This window comes from Oryzias latipes, chromosome 15 (assembly GCF_002234675.1).
Source record: "Oryzias latipes chromosome 15, ASM223467v1".
Classification (NCBI taxonomy): Eukaryota; Metazoa; Chordata; class Actinopteri; order Beloniformes; family Adrianichthyidae; genus Oryzias; species Oryzias latipes.
Window position 1 is genome coordinate 8,739,821 of NC_019873.2, and position 13,544 is coordinate 8,753,364.

Consider the following 13,544-nt stretch of genomic DNA (forward strand, 5'->3'; position numbering starts at 1 on the left):
GACTTATACTCCGGAGCGACTTATAGTCCGGAAAATACGGTAAATCATATACGAGTCTCACCTGATTATAATTTGCACTCCTGGCCAAATTTTGCCAAAAATGTGAATAATGCTCCACAAAATATGGTAATTAGTTCCATTCAAACTCTGAAAAATGAAAAACATGCAGAAAAATCCTAATAAAAACAAACACAGTAATTCTGAGAAACTCTACTGCATATTAGAAGTCAAATGATCTTTAAACTCAAAGCCAAGACAAGCTTTTCACTCCAGATAAATAACTTCAGAGAAGAGTCAAAAAGCTGTTGGGCACTCAGAGCCTCTCAATCCAGCCTTCAGAGTTTACAGAGGTGGATGAGATCACCTAATCCTTAATGACTCAACATCACTGGGACCGGGATAAGCAGACTGTCTCTGTCCTGTTTTACAGCAGAGGCGGTGTGACAGATGAGAGACAGCATTGATGGTAAAACAATTCAGTCAAAGTGGAACGAAGTGAAGCTTCCAGCAGATGTTTTCCAGTCCAACCAGAAGAGGCAAATGTCATAGACATACTATAATTCTGAAAGCTGTAACAATAAACCAGACTTGAGGCATAAACTAGATTTGACAAGCACACAGCACAATACAGAACAAAGTCTTAACTGGATGCTGTTCAGCCGAAGAGGTAACCTCAATCCAAAGCAGTTAGTAATCGGTATCTTGTGTCCACTTGTCCCACCCTTTCCTGGATTGAACAGAGTCTAAGAAGAGTGACCACTTACCGGACGTCATTTTGCTGTAGAGGTTTTTTCTGCCCAACCAGGTTTACCGTTCTTGCTTGAATGGGTTTCTCCTCCCTGATAAGCACAGTAGGAAAAAAAACAGGGTGAATGCACTATTCTGCTTTTGTCTCTCAATTATCAATATTCGCACTGGAGCTCAGTGTTCTGAGTCCCTGTGATTACCACAAGCTGATGGCTAAAATAATAATCTGAAGTTTGTCATCAAAGTTTCAGTAGCCAGTTGAAAAAAGATCCTTATCTATTCTCACAGCTGTTGTTTGTGGTGCCTCAAGGTGTTTTAGTGACAGGCTAAGCCAATGATGACTCTGTTTGACAGGCCTTAAGGCTGTGTCACACAGCCACTACGTACATTTTGCATATATTGCATGGATAGAAATTTTTCATACGAGAAAATACATGAAAAAAGTGTTTGTCTAAACGTGAAAATTTTAACAGATGTATCACGAATGAACCACCTTAAAACCACATAAAAAGTATGAATAAACCATGCAAAGAACACATAAATCCATGTAGAACATGAACCGTACGTGATTATTGTACTGTTCATAAGCAATTTATTGATGATTTGTGTGTCATGTGACATGTGCGCCGTATACACAATATAAAAGTTATACATCGGTGGTGCATGCGTGAAAAGTCAGTTAGACATACCTAGAATAGTCGTGGAAAGCCACAAACTTGGGTATGCATTTTGCAAAAATCACGCACAATTGTGTCAGATTTACGTAATAAATGCATATAAACTACATAAAATACGCACAAACTGCGTAATTCTCAACCGACCAAAATTTTTAAACAGCTCAAACCTGAACTCACGTAAAGACCCGTGGGCCAAAACCTTTGACAGACATATGGGCACATCGACGAATGACGAACAAAAGAAATAATTATGAATTACATAAAACATGCATGTATCACGAAAGACCAAAATTTCATGTGTAGAAAATACTCAAAATGTAAGTAATGGCTGAGTAGCACGGCCTTTAAACAACAGTGACGTGGTTGCAGTAGGTTCACTAATAAATTCACTGTGTGCTTCAAAACCATCTCATCCATACACATGAGCTGTTAGCTCTGATCAGCCTGATCACAGAGGGAGCTTAAGAGAGAATTCCCTGCCAGCACCCACGCTGTCAAAAACCGAAGACGTGTCTCTCTATTGTCAATACTGTAGTACCCCTCTCACTCATTATGAGTCATTTTCGGCACATCAAAAACGGCTACAGATTTTGTGGGAACTGTTTAGGCAATTACATTTTTTAACAGGGTTTATTTAACTTCCCTGGCTCACTTTGGTAACATTTTTTAATTGAAAAGTTTTTCCCAATGTAATAAATGGGAGATCTATAAAAGTCTGTCAGGATTGTTTGCAAAATGGGGAGTTGATTCTAATTAATATCATATGAAATAGAATCTTAGAACCACTACCATTTCTTGACTGTTTAAACGTATTATTGCAGTAATTTCACAAAGTAAAGTGAATCAAAAAAGCACTTGAGATACAGAACCAAAACGTTATAGTACGGTTGTTGTTTTTTTAAGTTTTAAACATAAAAAAAGGCTAATATAGGCAAACTGGCACAAAAATGGACAACTTGTTAAGAAAGAACAAACAATGTGCAGTTCATCATGTTTACTGTTAACACCATCTGTAAGGTCAGCCATCAGGAAACAGAAACATTTCAGCACTTATAACTTAGTTATAGCACTGGTGAACAATGCCACAAGCTTAAAAGCTGTTTGGTTATGATATTTTTTGAACAATTGTGACCCCATAGTTTGAGTAGAGAAAAGAAAGGTGGTTGTTAAGGCTAATCATACTTATTCATCCTGTATCGGTGCCTTCAGTGTATACACACTACACAGTTCATTCACTGAAGGCACACTGAATCCCATAAGTTTCACTTTACTGATTCACTTTACTGTATCAAGCACAGGTACAGAACAGCTAACTTTACGTTTACTTATGGGTCTTTAGGCTTCTAGGGTTAAAACTAATACTATGTTCACACTGCCCTCGGCAATGCACATTCACACAACCATTTCCAATGAAAAGTCTATGTATATACACTTTTCGGGCTTCCGCGTTCAAAACTCTCGCCTTTCCCCTTTGTATGCAGGTTTTTAAGACTCTACATACAAAACATGCGGCCATTGAACGTGTGTTAAAAGTTAAACCAGTTGAACTTTGACCAATCAGGGACTTGGATTTGCTATTGACATATGGGTAGTGTCCTTTTTAATTCATGGAAGTACCAACAGTTAAAAAATTAATCATGGAGAAAAAATTAATAATTGCAGTTTATGCCCAGCCAGAATGGATGACATGAAGTCTTTCACATATATATCAGAATTGAGCTGTGAAAGAAAATAACCTTAAGCAAGATTTGCGAGATTTGCACCACTTTAACATTAAGCACTAACCCTCTACCAACTGTAGGTACATGCACTAGTATTGGATAGTGACAGTCCAATGTGAACACCACATGCCAAAAGTGAGTTCCAGGTGGCGCATCCGTGCGCGTGTAACTCATTCCTGGTGTGAACGTAGCATAATTGTTCAGTCAAACCATCTATATATCCATCCATCTATTTTCAAAACCCACTAAATCCCCTTCAGGGTCATGGGGTTGCTGAAGCCAACCCAGCTACTGTGATAAGTAATAAGTTAGCCTCATCCAAAGTTTCTTTATAAACATAGCTTCAAATGCTGTCATATAGATAAAGAACTAACTTTAAGGTCATAAAAAAAGGGGATGGCAGAGTTCTTTTAAAGCACGAACCAGTAGACATAATGGTTTGGGGAGATTTTAAAGAGAAGACACCAACACTAACTTTAAGCGTGTTTATTCTCACAACCCAAAAGGTCATCTGCTACCATCTCCCCAGTCTCAAACACTAGCTGCGTTTACATGGAAAGAAGTAATCGTAAAGAATGCCTGATCGGAATAAAAATGCATCATGTAAACACGCCGTTCGGAATAGTCTGCCCCGATCAGACTCGATCAAAATTTCTTTCCAATCGAGATATGTGGGTTATGTTGATTGTTCGTCCGATTGTGTTGCATGTGAACAGTTCATTCTGATCCGATCGTGTGTCACTACTGCTCTGGTTACGACCGGCTGCTCCGCGCGAGTTAACCGTGTCTGTGAGCAGAGCAGCCGGAGTTATAGCTTTGTGTTTGCGGGCAGGGAGGTGGTGCTTTGTTACTTGTGAGCTCCGGGGGGGTGCTTCCGACCCGCCGCTCAGGGTTAGCGGCTGCCGGACTCAGGAGAACCGTGTGTCCGAGCAGAGCTCGGACACACGGTTCTCCTGAGTTCTCCTGAGTCCAGTTTACACACCGGCTTTGGGGCGGTGTGTGAGCTTTTCAAAGCAGAAATGACGCTCAGTCCTTAGAAACCGTTCAAACAATCACGTGGATTTGTGTTTCCAGTCGTGTCCTGACAAAATAAAGGCTGATGTTATTCCCACATGCTAACGTGCAGCCAAGATGCAGATTGCAGCATTTCACGCATGGATTTTGTGTTCATCAAACAAGGCTAATGTTGTTAGCGCATGTTAGCCTTCTCTTAACCCTGGCTTCTTCTAGCTCCGTTTTTCCACACAAAAAGCACTGACCACATGGATTAAAAATAAAATGATGAGCATATAGGCACTTCATAATATTCATAACATTAATAAAAGCACGTTTAGAAGATCATCTCGTATATCACAGAGCTGCATAAATGTATGTGGCAGCTCACTTTGTTTACAGTGGGACTCATCTCCTCTTCCGGTATTTTCAACACTACTGCGCATACCCAAATGATTTATTCCGACCGAAAGTGTGACCATGTAAACGCTCGTTCTAACCAGAAAAAGTTTTTCTGGGCCCATGTACACTGTTGAATTTGAATCCGACCATTGATCCGATCAAGTTATTTTGCACATGAAACCGCGGCTATTGACATAATTGCTGCAGGTCAGCATTTGAGCTCTACTTGTGCCAAACACTTTTTTGCTGTTGGGATCAAACTAATAAGTAAATAAATATGGTTGTGAGTTTTTTCCCATTGACAAAGCACTTCATGTTAACTTACTGTATCTTTAACATGCTATATAATGTTAATTTTATGGTTTGGCATCAAGAATACACTGGACAGTAATACTTTGTTTTCATTAACTAAATAACAAAAGGATGAGGACAAGTAACACACAAGTTACACAACAAAATTGATTTGAAGGCTATTTTTTAAGCTCTTGGGTCACCGGCATCTTGGCAGAACATCACGTCACCCAACCTTAACCTTTTGTAAAAACTGGCTTTAAGCATGACATATGGTGGAAGAAAAATATAAAACTTATCATTGATGGTTGCTTGTCATATAAAAGAGCATTCCCTTGTGAACAATAAATAAATATACTTAAAAAAAACTCCACGGGATGTTAAGGGTGAGAATCAAGCAACAGTTGAAAGAGCCAGAGAGCCCTATAGCAGAATATTAATTTTTGTTGTCAGGATCCATTTTTAACATTGGCATACCTGTGGATAATTAATTCATTGTGTGTCATACACAGTATTGGTTGTGTTGTTGTAGCTGGAACTATTGCAGCAATGTTGTCAACACAGTTGGGTAGTGTTTCATTCAGCTTTATTATTATTGAATCTAATCTTAGGGAGATGATTCTTATTAAACACTAGATTGTTATTAAATAACCGTATAGGCTCAAGATACCATATATTTAGTACTCTAAGGCACACCAGATTATAAGGTCCACCGTCAATGAACGGACTATTTTTGATTTTAGGTCATATTTAAGGTGCACCAAATTATAAGGTGCCTTAAGCGAGACAAGAGAGTCAAAGATACTGTAAGTCAATTAGTTAAACTTTATTTATTGCATTTACAGTAACTCTAGACGGTTGTAACATGCTATGAGTTAGCCACGTTAGAAGCGTTTTTACGATACCTGTCTCTCAACCTTGTTTGCAACACATTAAAAAAAGACTGATACCACTAAAACAAACATTAACCCTTGTGCTATCTTAGGTGACCCCACCCTTACATTGATGTGTTCTCCCTACTATTACAAAGGTGGATAAAGGTGGAAAGATTTCATGTAATCCATGGACACCAGTGAAGATCACAAATCATTGAAGAAGAAAGGTTCAGCGCACTGTGTAGTGGGTCTAGATGACCCAACTCCCAATGTTAAAGTGCCTAGGAAAGCACAAGGGTTAAGTGGTTATGCAAATTCCCAACTTTGTCAGTAACACATAAAAAAAGACTGATACCACTAAAACAAACATTAAGTGACAATGCTTATTCCCAACTTTGTCAGTAACACATAAAAAAGACTGATACCACTAAAACAAACATTAAGTGACAATGCTAATTTCCAACTTTGTCAGTAACACATAAAAAAGACTGATACCACTAAAACAAACATTAAGTGACAATGCTAATTTCCAACTTTGTCAGTAACAAAAAAAAAGACTGATACCGCTAAAACAAACGTCACTGTGACAATGCTAACTCCCAACCTTGTTAGTAGGGGGTGTAAGAAAAAATCGATTCGGCAATATATCACAATACGTCATTTGGCAATACTTGTATCGATTCAAAATGCTGCCAGATCGATATTTATTTAATTATTTCTGAGCATCCTTCAGTGTCTGACTCTTGCTGTCCACTTCACCCTCCGACCGCTAGTTGGCAGCAGAGCACACAGAGCCTCTTTGAGCAGCTCTCTCTGCACAAAACAACACGAAGACTGCAGCCAGAGGCAGCTTGTTCTGTTGTTATGAGACATGAACTATTTAGTTTTTACTTGGAATGGATACAAAACAGAAACTCTGTGCCCTGTTCCTGCCGGTAACATATAAAATCATGGATTGCTGTGCTTTTTAGCGGCTCAGATAAATAAGATAGACAATGAAGCACTGCAGCAGCTTTAAGGCTAATGCGCTTAGCATCTGCTAGCATGCTAGCAAAGCAGGCTAAAGTTCTGAAGAACCTCAAAGCAATGGATTCTAGTTTAGGGACCTGATGGATCAGAGGGATGTGTACAACGCTCTGAAAAAGGCTGACATTGTGGTGATCAGCGTTACCAGTTTACTTCCGTGTGTGAGAAGCGTGTCTGCAAAGGTGCAACAGAGCAGATATGTAAACAAAGCCCCTTTTTTTTGTCACATTTAAGCAACTTTCCTTCGTTCTGTCATGCTGCCTCATCATCACACTTTATTGTTTCAATGTGTGTCCCCCACCCTTTATTTTTAAAGCACCATTCAGGCTCCTGAACTGTTTAAAAGCACCAGAGAAGCTACATTAATGCTGAAAATAAACAGCATTTTGTTTCCCCAATGGAAACTTATTGGTTAAGGCTCATTCATTCTTTGTTTTTTCTTACACTTAAAAATATATATAAATATTTTTAAATCAGACAATGTTGACTGTTCCCTTTCTATATTTTAACTTACCAAAATAAAAGCACCATGACTTTGCTTAGGTAAATGCAACTTATATATGAGATACAATTGCAATGTTTAACATTGTGATCATTAAATAAACTGAATTTGACCATTTTATTACAGTGGAAGACATTAAAATTAAGGTTGAGTTTTTTCAAAGTCATATTTTAAAAAACAGAAAGAAACATGTTTCGTTAAAATATCGGGATACGTATCGTATCGGCGGGCGCGTATCAGGATACGTATCGTATCGCCAGACTCTTGCCAATACACACCCCTACTTGTTAGTGACATGTAAAAAAAAACAAAGTCCGACACTTACATTCATCTTCTAAACCCATTTTTGTTCCTTTCGGGGTCATGGAGCTGCCGGAGTCTATCCCGGCCACCAGTGGGCAAAAGCAGGGTACATCCTGGACAGATCGCCTGTCTGTCGCAGGCACACAATCATACACCCATACACACTCACATTCACATCTGAGAACAGTTTAGAGTAACCAATTAACCTATGACGCATGTTTTTGGACACCGTTACAAATATTTGGCCAAATATATTGACAGAACGCCATGTTACCTCAAAATTGCATTAACATCAATAAGCAGGACCAGATTTGATCCATATAAGACACTCCGGATATAAATTGTGTTGCTCTTTTTTGAAAAAGATACAGCAGTTACATTACAGTTACGATGTAATGCCAGTTACTGTAAAAAACACTTTTAACAAATGATGCCAACTAAAACAGACCAAAGTAGCTGCTGAGCAGAAAACACAACTCTACGTCAATTTTACTTTATTGTAAATCCTACAGACTATGGCTTACTGTGAATATACAGTGTATACTCATATACACATTTTGAGCTCCTAATGAAAACTGACCTCTGAGTTTCAGATCATTTCCCTGAGGAAAACTTTTCTACTTATTCGCTGCTAAAATGCCCACTGTTTGTTTCTGCTACCTGATCACCGCTACACTGTAGTATCCTGCTTTGCTTATGTTAGTTTTTCATGTAACAGATTAGGCAGAAGGTGTGCATATTTGTGCACAATTGTTGTACAGATGGCATTCTCTAACCACAAGAAAACTGATGTTTGTATTCGTTAAGCGGCACTTACATGGAGTAAACCCTCTGCCTCTGAACATCACAGCCCACAATACTCCACTCTGGTTTGTTGAATGCAGATTTTTAACAACCAATGTTTTCCGTGCACGCCGCATGTCTTCACGCAAACTATACTTTTCCGTGTCCATCTCAGCAGCAGTGAGGGGAAACACTGCAGAAGCCAATACAGATTGGGGCATGCTTGCCTTGTGTGCAGCAGCGATATGACGTTACTGAATCCACAACTCCTTGATACATTGCTTGAAACTACGCATAGCCACTTAAAGCCGAAGCTATAAATTGGACATTTCCTTCTTTAGATGCAATGAATCGTTTTTCCGTTCCAGTGCTGGGCCATCCGTCCGCACAGTGCTTAAAATAGAACAGGGACGTAGGGCTTGAAGGAGCGCCACGCTTAGGTGGGTCGTTCTATCTTTCTATCTGCTTGCCTGCTGAAAACATGGGGAAATGTCGTTTCAGCTTGATTAGTTTTCTGGTCCTCAAGGAAAAGGTGACTGATGCGTTAAACCTGTGGACCTTTCTCTCTGGTGACGCTGTACGGGAGCTAGAGGACGTAGGATTCATTCACTCTGCTGTTGCAGGCTTGCTGTTTCTATAAAAGACAGTGTGATGTCTGCTGCAAGAGCACTGGCCTACATACAGTGCATAAGGCCGGGGAAGGCTCAAACCGCACCCCAGAGCTGAGAACAGCAGCTGTTGAGATGGATGCAGCATAGAAGCCAACAGGGAGGGTTTTGCTTTTACTTAGCCTTCTGCAATCTCACGCAACATCTAGAAATGTTTCAGGGACGCCACAAACTCTGGCTGCCCGTCTCCGCCACATGCTGTGTGAAAGTGATGATTATGATGGAGAGTATGGGAAATTGAACTCTGGCTTTTCCGTCTCTGGAAGATGGATCTCTGACACACCGATCTCAACACTCATTTTGTCTTCCATGGGATTTGAACCCTATCCCAGTTTCCTTTTGCACAAAACTAAAGTGTACCTGGATGGGGCTGCGAGTCACCTCAGGAAATACACAAACACACGGATTGTTGGTCAGATGCAGCTTGGAGGAGCAAAAGTCCTGGAGAACATTACATTCATGCGAGGGGTCTGGGAGGAATGTGATTAGCCCAGGGCCCCTCTTTGTCACACACGCGCTCCTGCACACACACACACCATCTATCTTCCTCTTTTCCCTCCCCTTACTTTAACATGGCCTCCTCCTTCGCCTCCTCCTCCTTTTGCCGCGCCAGCACAGCCATGATGATCTTCCTTTCGTCCTCCGTCAGATGGCTGAGGTCCGGCTCCGGAATGGCCGGAGCGGCGGGTGGGCGCGGGCCGCCCCGAGGGCCCGCCGAGGCGAACATCTTCCCTGACACTGGCACCACCACCACCACCACCGCTCCTCACAGCCTCCTCCTCCTCCTCTTCCTCCTCCTTGCCTCGGATCACGGATAGAAAACCCGCTGGCGGTGCCCACAGATCACGACATGGCCCACGGATGAAGCGACGGTGGGAGCGAGGGATGCAGAGTTTCCATGGCGGTGGCGGGGGGCAGCCAGGGCGGCGGCGGCGCTAGCGGTAGTGGCGGTGGTTGCGGCCGGATCGCCTCAGTTCCTGGTTGCCGTGTTCAGCCTCTCCTCCCTCTTGCTGCTCCGCTGTCTTCGCCCCCCACCCCCCTCCCGCCCGCCCGCCTCTCCCCTCCACCGCCTCCGTTTTACGGGGAGCCCATATCTCCGGCGGTCAGTCTGGATGGTGGCACAACGAGAGGGGGGTGGGGGGGGCTTCCGTCCTCACGGTCAGGCAAAGCGGGGGGTGGGGGGTCTCCCTGCCGGTAAGCTGGCTCTGTGGCTGCGGGGCGAGGCGGGAACTTCTGGCTCTTCCTGCGCCGTGATGCTGATGCTGCTGTCAGGGAGACGGAACCGTCAATGGGACCGCAGCCTCCCAGGCGCGTTCCCTGCTTGCACCGCGGGAGCGCGCAGCCAGCATTTTCAGAATGGGGGGCTCCACGGCTGCGCGCTCCCGGTGCTCTCTGTGGTACACTCGGTAAATAAACGCTTCCTCCAGGGCGCAGTCTGGCTTTGGACCAAAACAAATCAAAACATCAAACAAAATGCTCATTTATTCAACAAAGGGACAGTACCTGCATAACATAAATGATATCAAATCATTTAAACTATTTTTCTGAGAAAATGTAATTTCAAGAAAAGAAAAATACTTCAAATGTGCCTAAGTGAATATCATCTCAAGGGTTATACTTCAGAACAGATTTTAACCCACTGCAAGAAACATTTTAAACTAGAAAATATTTCAATTTAATCCGGACTTCTATTGGAATGGTGGATTTTTTTTTCTAAATCCACAGAAATGTGGTCAAGCACTGCTTTTTATTTATTTATTTATTTTTATATAATTATTTCTGGTTTTAACAAATTTGACACATGAGCAAGAGCCTTAGCGCTGCTGCTGAACTATGTAGCCACTAGGGGGCCCAAGTCTCAGTTCCCCTGTGCCAGTCCCCAGCCCGGATAAAATGCAAGGTTGTGTGAGGAAAGGCATCCGGCATAAAACTCTCCAAATAAAACTCCAAACCACCTGTGCGAATCAGTGAAAGCTGATTTTTTGACAGGATATGCCGAAAGGTGAAACAACCATAAGATTGTGTGTATTCTGGTTTTTTGTTTGTTTTTATTTTGTTTTTCAGGACCAATGCACTTTTTGCAACAGCTTAATTTTAATCTCCTGTTTGTGGTAATCAAACAATTTACTTTTTGTGTATTATTTTTCATTTTAGTCATAAACTTTACCATGGCAAATTGTTGCACGGACCAGGAAGCACTTTTGGAATTTCATTGTACTTGTGACAGTAACAACAAGGATCTATCAATTTAAAGTAAAGCTATTTTCAATAAAAAATATTTTAACAGTTTTACTGATGTCAGTATTGCATCTTATTTCCACACCTTTTTTGTTTTGTTGTTTGAGATTTTATCTTTTTTTTCTTTTGCCATTTTGAGACTTTCCTGGCTTTAACTTCTGCACCTGTCCTCCTGTAGTTGTGGCTCTCCTCAAACTGCATACCACAGTCAGACATTTATAGATTTTGTCTTTGGCCAGACGTTGGACATGCCTGCTCTGAGCAAATGCAGCCCACATTCAAATTTCCACCAGCCTGCAAGTGCCTGTCATAAAATAAATAATAGGTGGCCCCCAGGTCATTCTAAATATAGTGTGCACCATTTGTTGATTGTGATTGGCTAAATTATGTTCTAAGCCGTAGACCTGTGGCAATAACTTGTGGCTGCTTGAACGTCAGAGCCTTAATAGCCAAATGAGAAGAACAGATCTATTTGTTTCTGTGATCCAACAGAAAACCAACCCACAGTGGTTTGTGATTCACAATATGATACTATTTGTGTTATTGTCCTGTTCATATGATTAGAAATATACACGTACAGTGAGAATTAAATAGTAAATACTATGTCATATGTCATGTGGATGTTGACAAAAGGTTTTTTTTTTTTCTGAATAGACTTTTTCTTTATTTTATTTCTGGTCTCCTTCTGGTATTCTGAATATGAAATTTCAAGTAATTTTATTAAAAATGTATTAATGAAAAGTATTCCATTGCAAATAATATTAACAACAACAGCAATGATTATAACGAAATAGTTTGTTTTTAATGTTATAAGAATGCAGGGTGTTGGTTGACCCTCATGCATTTTCACAACAAATCTTTCCCTCTTTGCAAAATGTTTGGAGATCACTGGCTTAGAGTTCTGCTGGTTAATATGCAGTCCTATTTTTCAGGTGGCGTGTTCATTATAAATCCACCTAACTTTCATAATTAAAGAAAGATTTTGGAAAGAAGTCCGAATACCTGGATGGGATGGATTCTTTTTTCCGAATATGTCTTTCTCCAGGCTAGATTTTACTATCAACATGCTGCATCCTACATATAAATTGTGTTTAAAAAAAAAAAAGTAAAAAAATCTATTGAATGAAGCACACAATCGCACATACACCCACACCCACACACTAACACACACACTGTATCTCCTCATGCTAATAAACAGGGAGCCTGTAGGGAGCCTGAGGGTCACCAGAGAGCCACACACATGGTTGGCTATAGGGTGGTGACATTTGCAGCATGTCAGTGTGTAGCCTTTATATACCCTGCATGCTTTGTTAGGGTCATAAAATGGTTCGGTTATGAAAGATGAGTCGGAATGTGTGGACCAAAAAGGTAAATTTTTTAAATAAAGTAATTTAACAGTCTTTAAATTTTGGAAAATATTTTTATTTTTAAACAGATTATTTAAAAACATTGAAATATTTGAAAGTTAAAATAAACATATAGTACACAAAATACTTCATTTAAACATGTCAAAGTAGAGGTAACATAGTAAAATCAAGATAACATTGAGTTTCTTGTGGAAAAAACTTAACAGTGGGATCTTAGGTTTCAGCACCATGGCCAGCTCACAGAACAGTGAGGCGCATTCAAAAGTGTTTGTTTCTTTTTTATTCGGACTACATTTGTATCGCTCCTAAATAGGCATTTTTTTATTTTTTTTTAAATGACTATAACCATTATAAGGTAATAAAATATCTATTGAATGAACCTTACGCTAAGTACTAATAAAAAATGAAAACCCACATAAGTGATTCTATCCAGAATTTCAGTGTTTGATTGTGTTTTACTACTTTCCTTTTTTAAACAAAGGTATTTTTGACCCTAGACAAAATTCAAGGAATTATTTTACTTAAGACCTTGGAAAAAGAATACACAACACAACGATTCAGTTGTGTTGTGTATTCAGTGAAGATGAAAAGTTATTACTTGTGTTTTAGAGAAACTTATACTTCCATTTGCATAATTGGATTTGACTTTTATGACAAAAAATACAAATACATTTCTTACCATTTAAAAAAATAAAATAACGGTTACTTGAAACTTTAACGTAACCTTTGAGACGATTGTATTATTATTAGTAGTTGTAGTAGTAGTAGTAGTAGTAGTTGTATATTATTTTTATTATTATTATTATTATTATTTATTATTTCTGACCTTGTAATATTGTTTCAATTGTCGTGATTCTTTTTGAAGAATTAACTGACTATTCAAGTTAGACATCCTTACATAAAAATTGACAGTCACACAATATTTAATTTTCTCCAGGTGATAAAAAAGAA

The 13,544-nt window shown here is 39.9% G+C and overlaps 1 protein-coding gene across 20 annotated transcripts in view; it reads right to left on the reverse strand.

Moving 5' to 3' along the window:
• Positions 1-11,244, reverse strand: part of LOC101158967 (regulating synaptic membrane exocytosis protein 1) — a 133,323-nt gene extending 122,079 nt beyond the window's left edge. For 4 of the 20 annotated variants that reach the window (XM_023963214.1, XM_023963221.1, XM_023963220.1 and 1 more), the window contains exons 1-2: positions 9,555-10,691; positions 765-839 (exon numbers count right to left, since the gene is read on the reverse strand). In XM_023963214.1, coding sequence (XP_023818982.1) covers positions 765-839; positions 9,555-9,715 — 236 coding nt within the window. In that variant the 5' untranslated portion in view covers positions 9,716-10,691. Of the gene's footprint in view, positions 1-764; positions 840-9,554 lie in introns of all 20 variants that reach the window. The other 16 variants (XM_023963209.1, XM_023963218.1, XM_023963208.1 and 13 more) reach the window with 9 other exon arrangements.
• Positions 11,245-13,544: the final 2,300 nt, after the last annotated feature.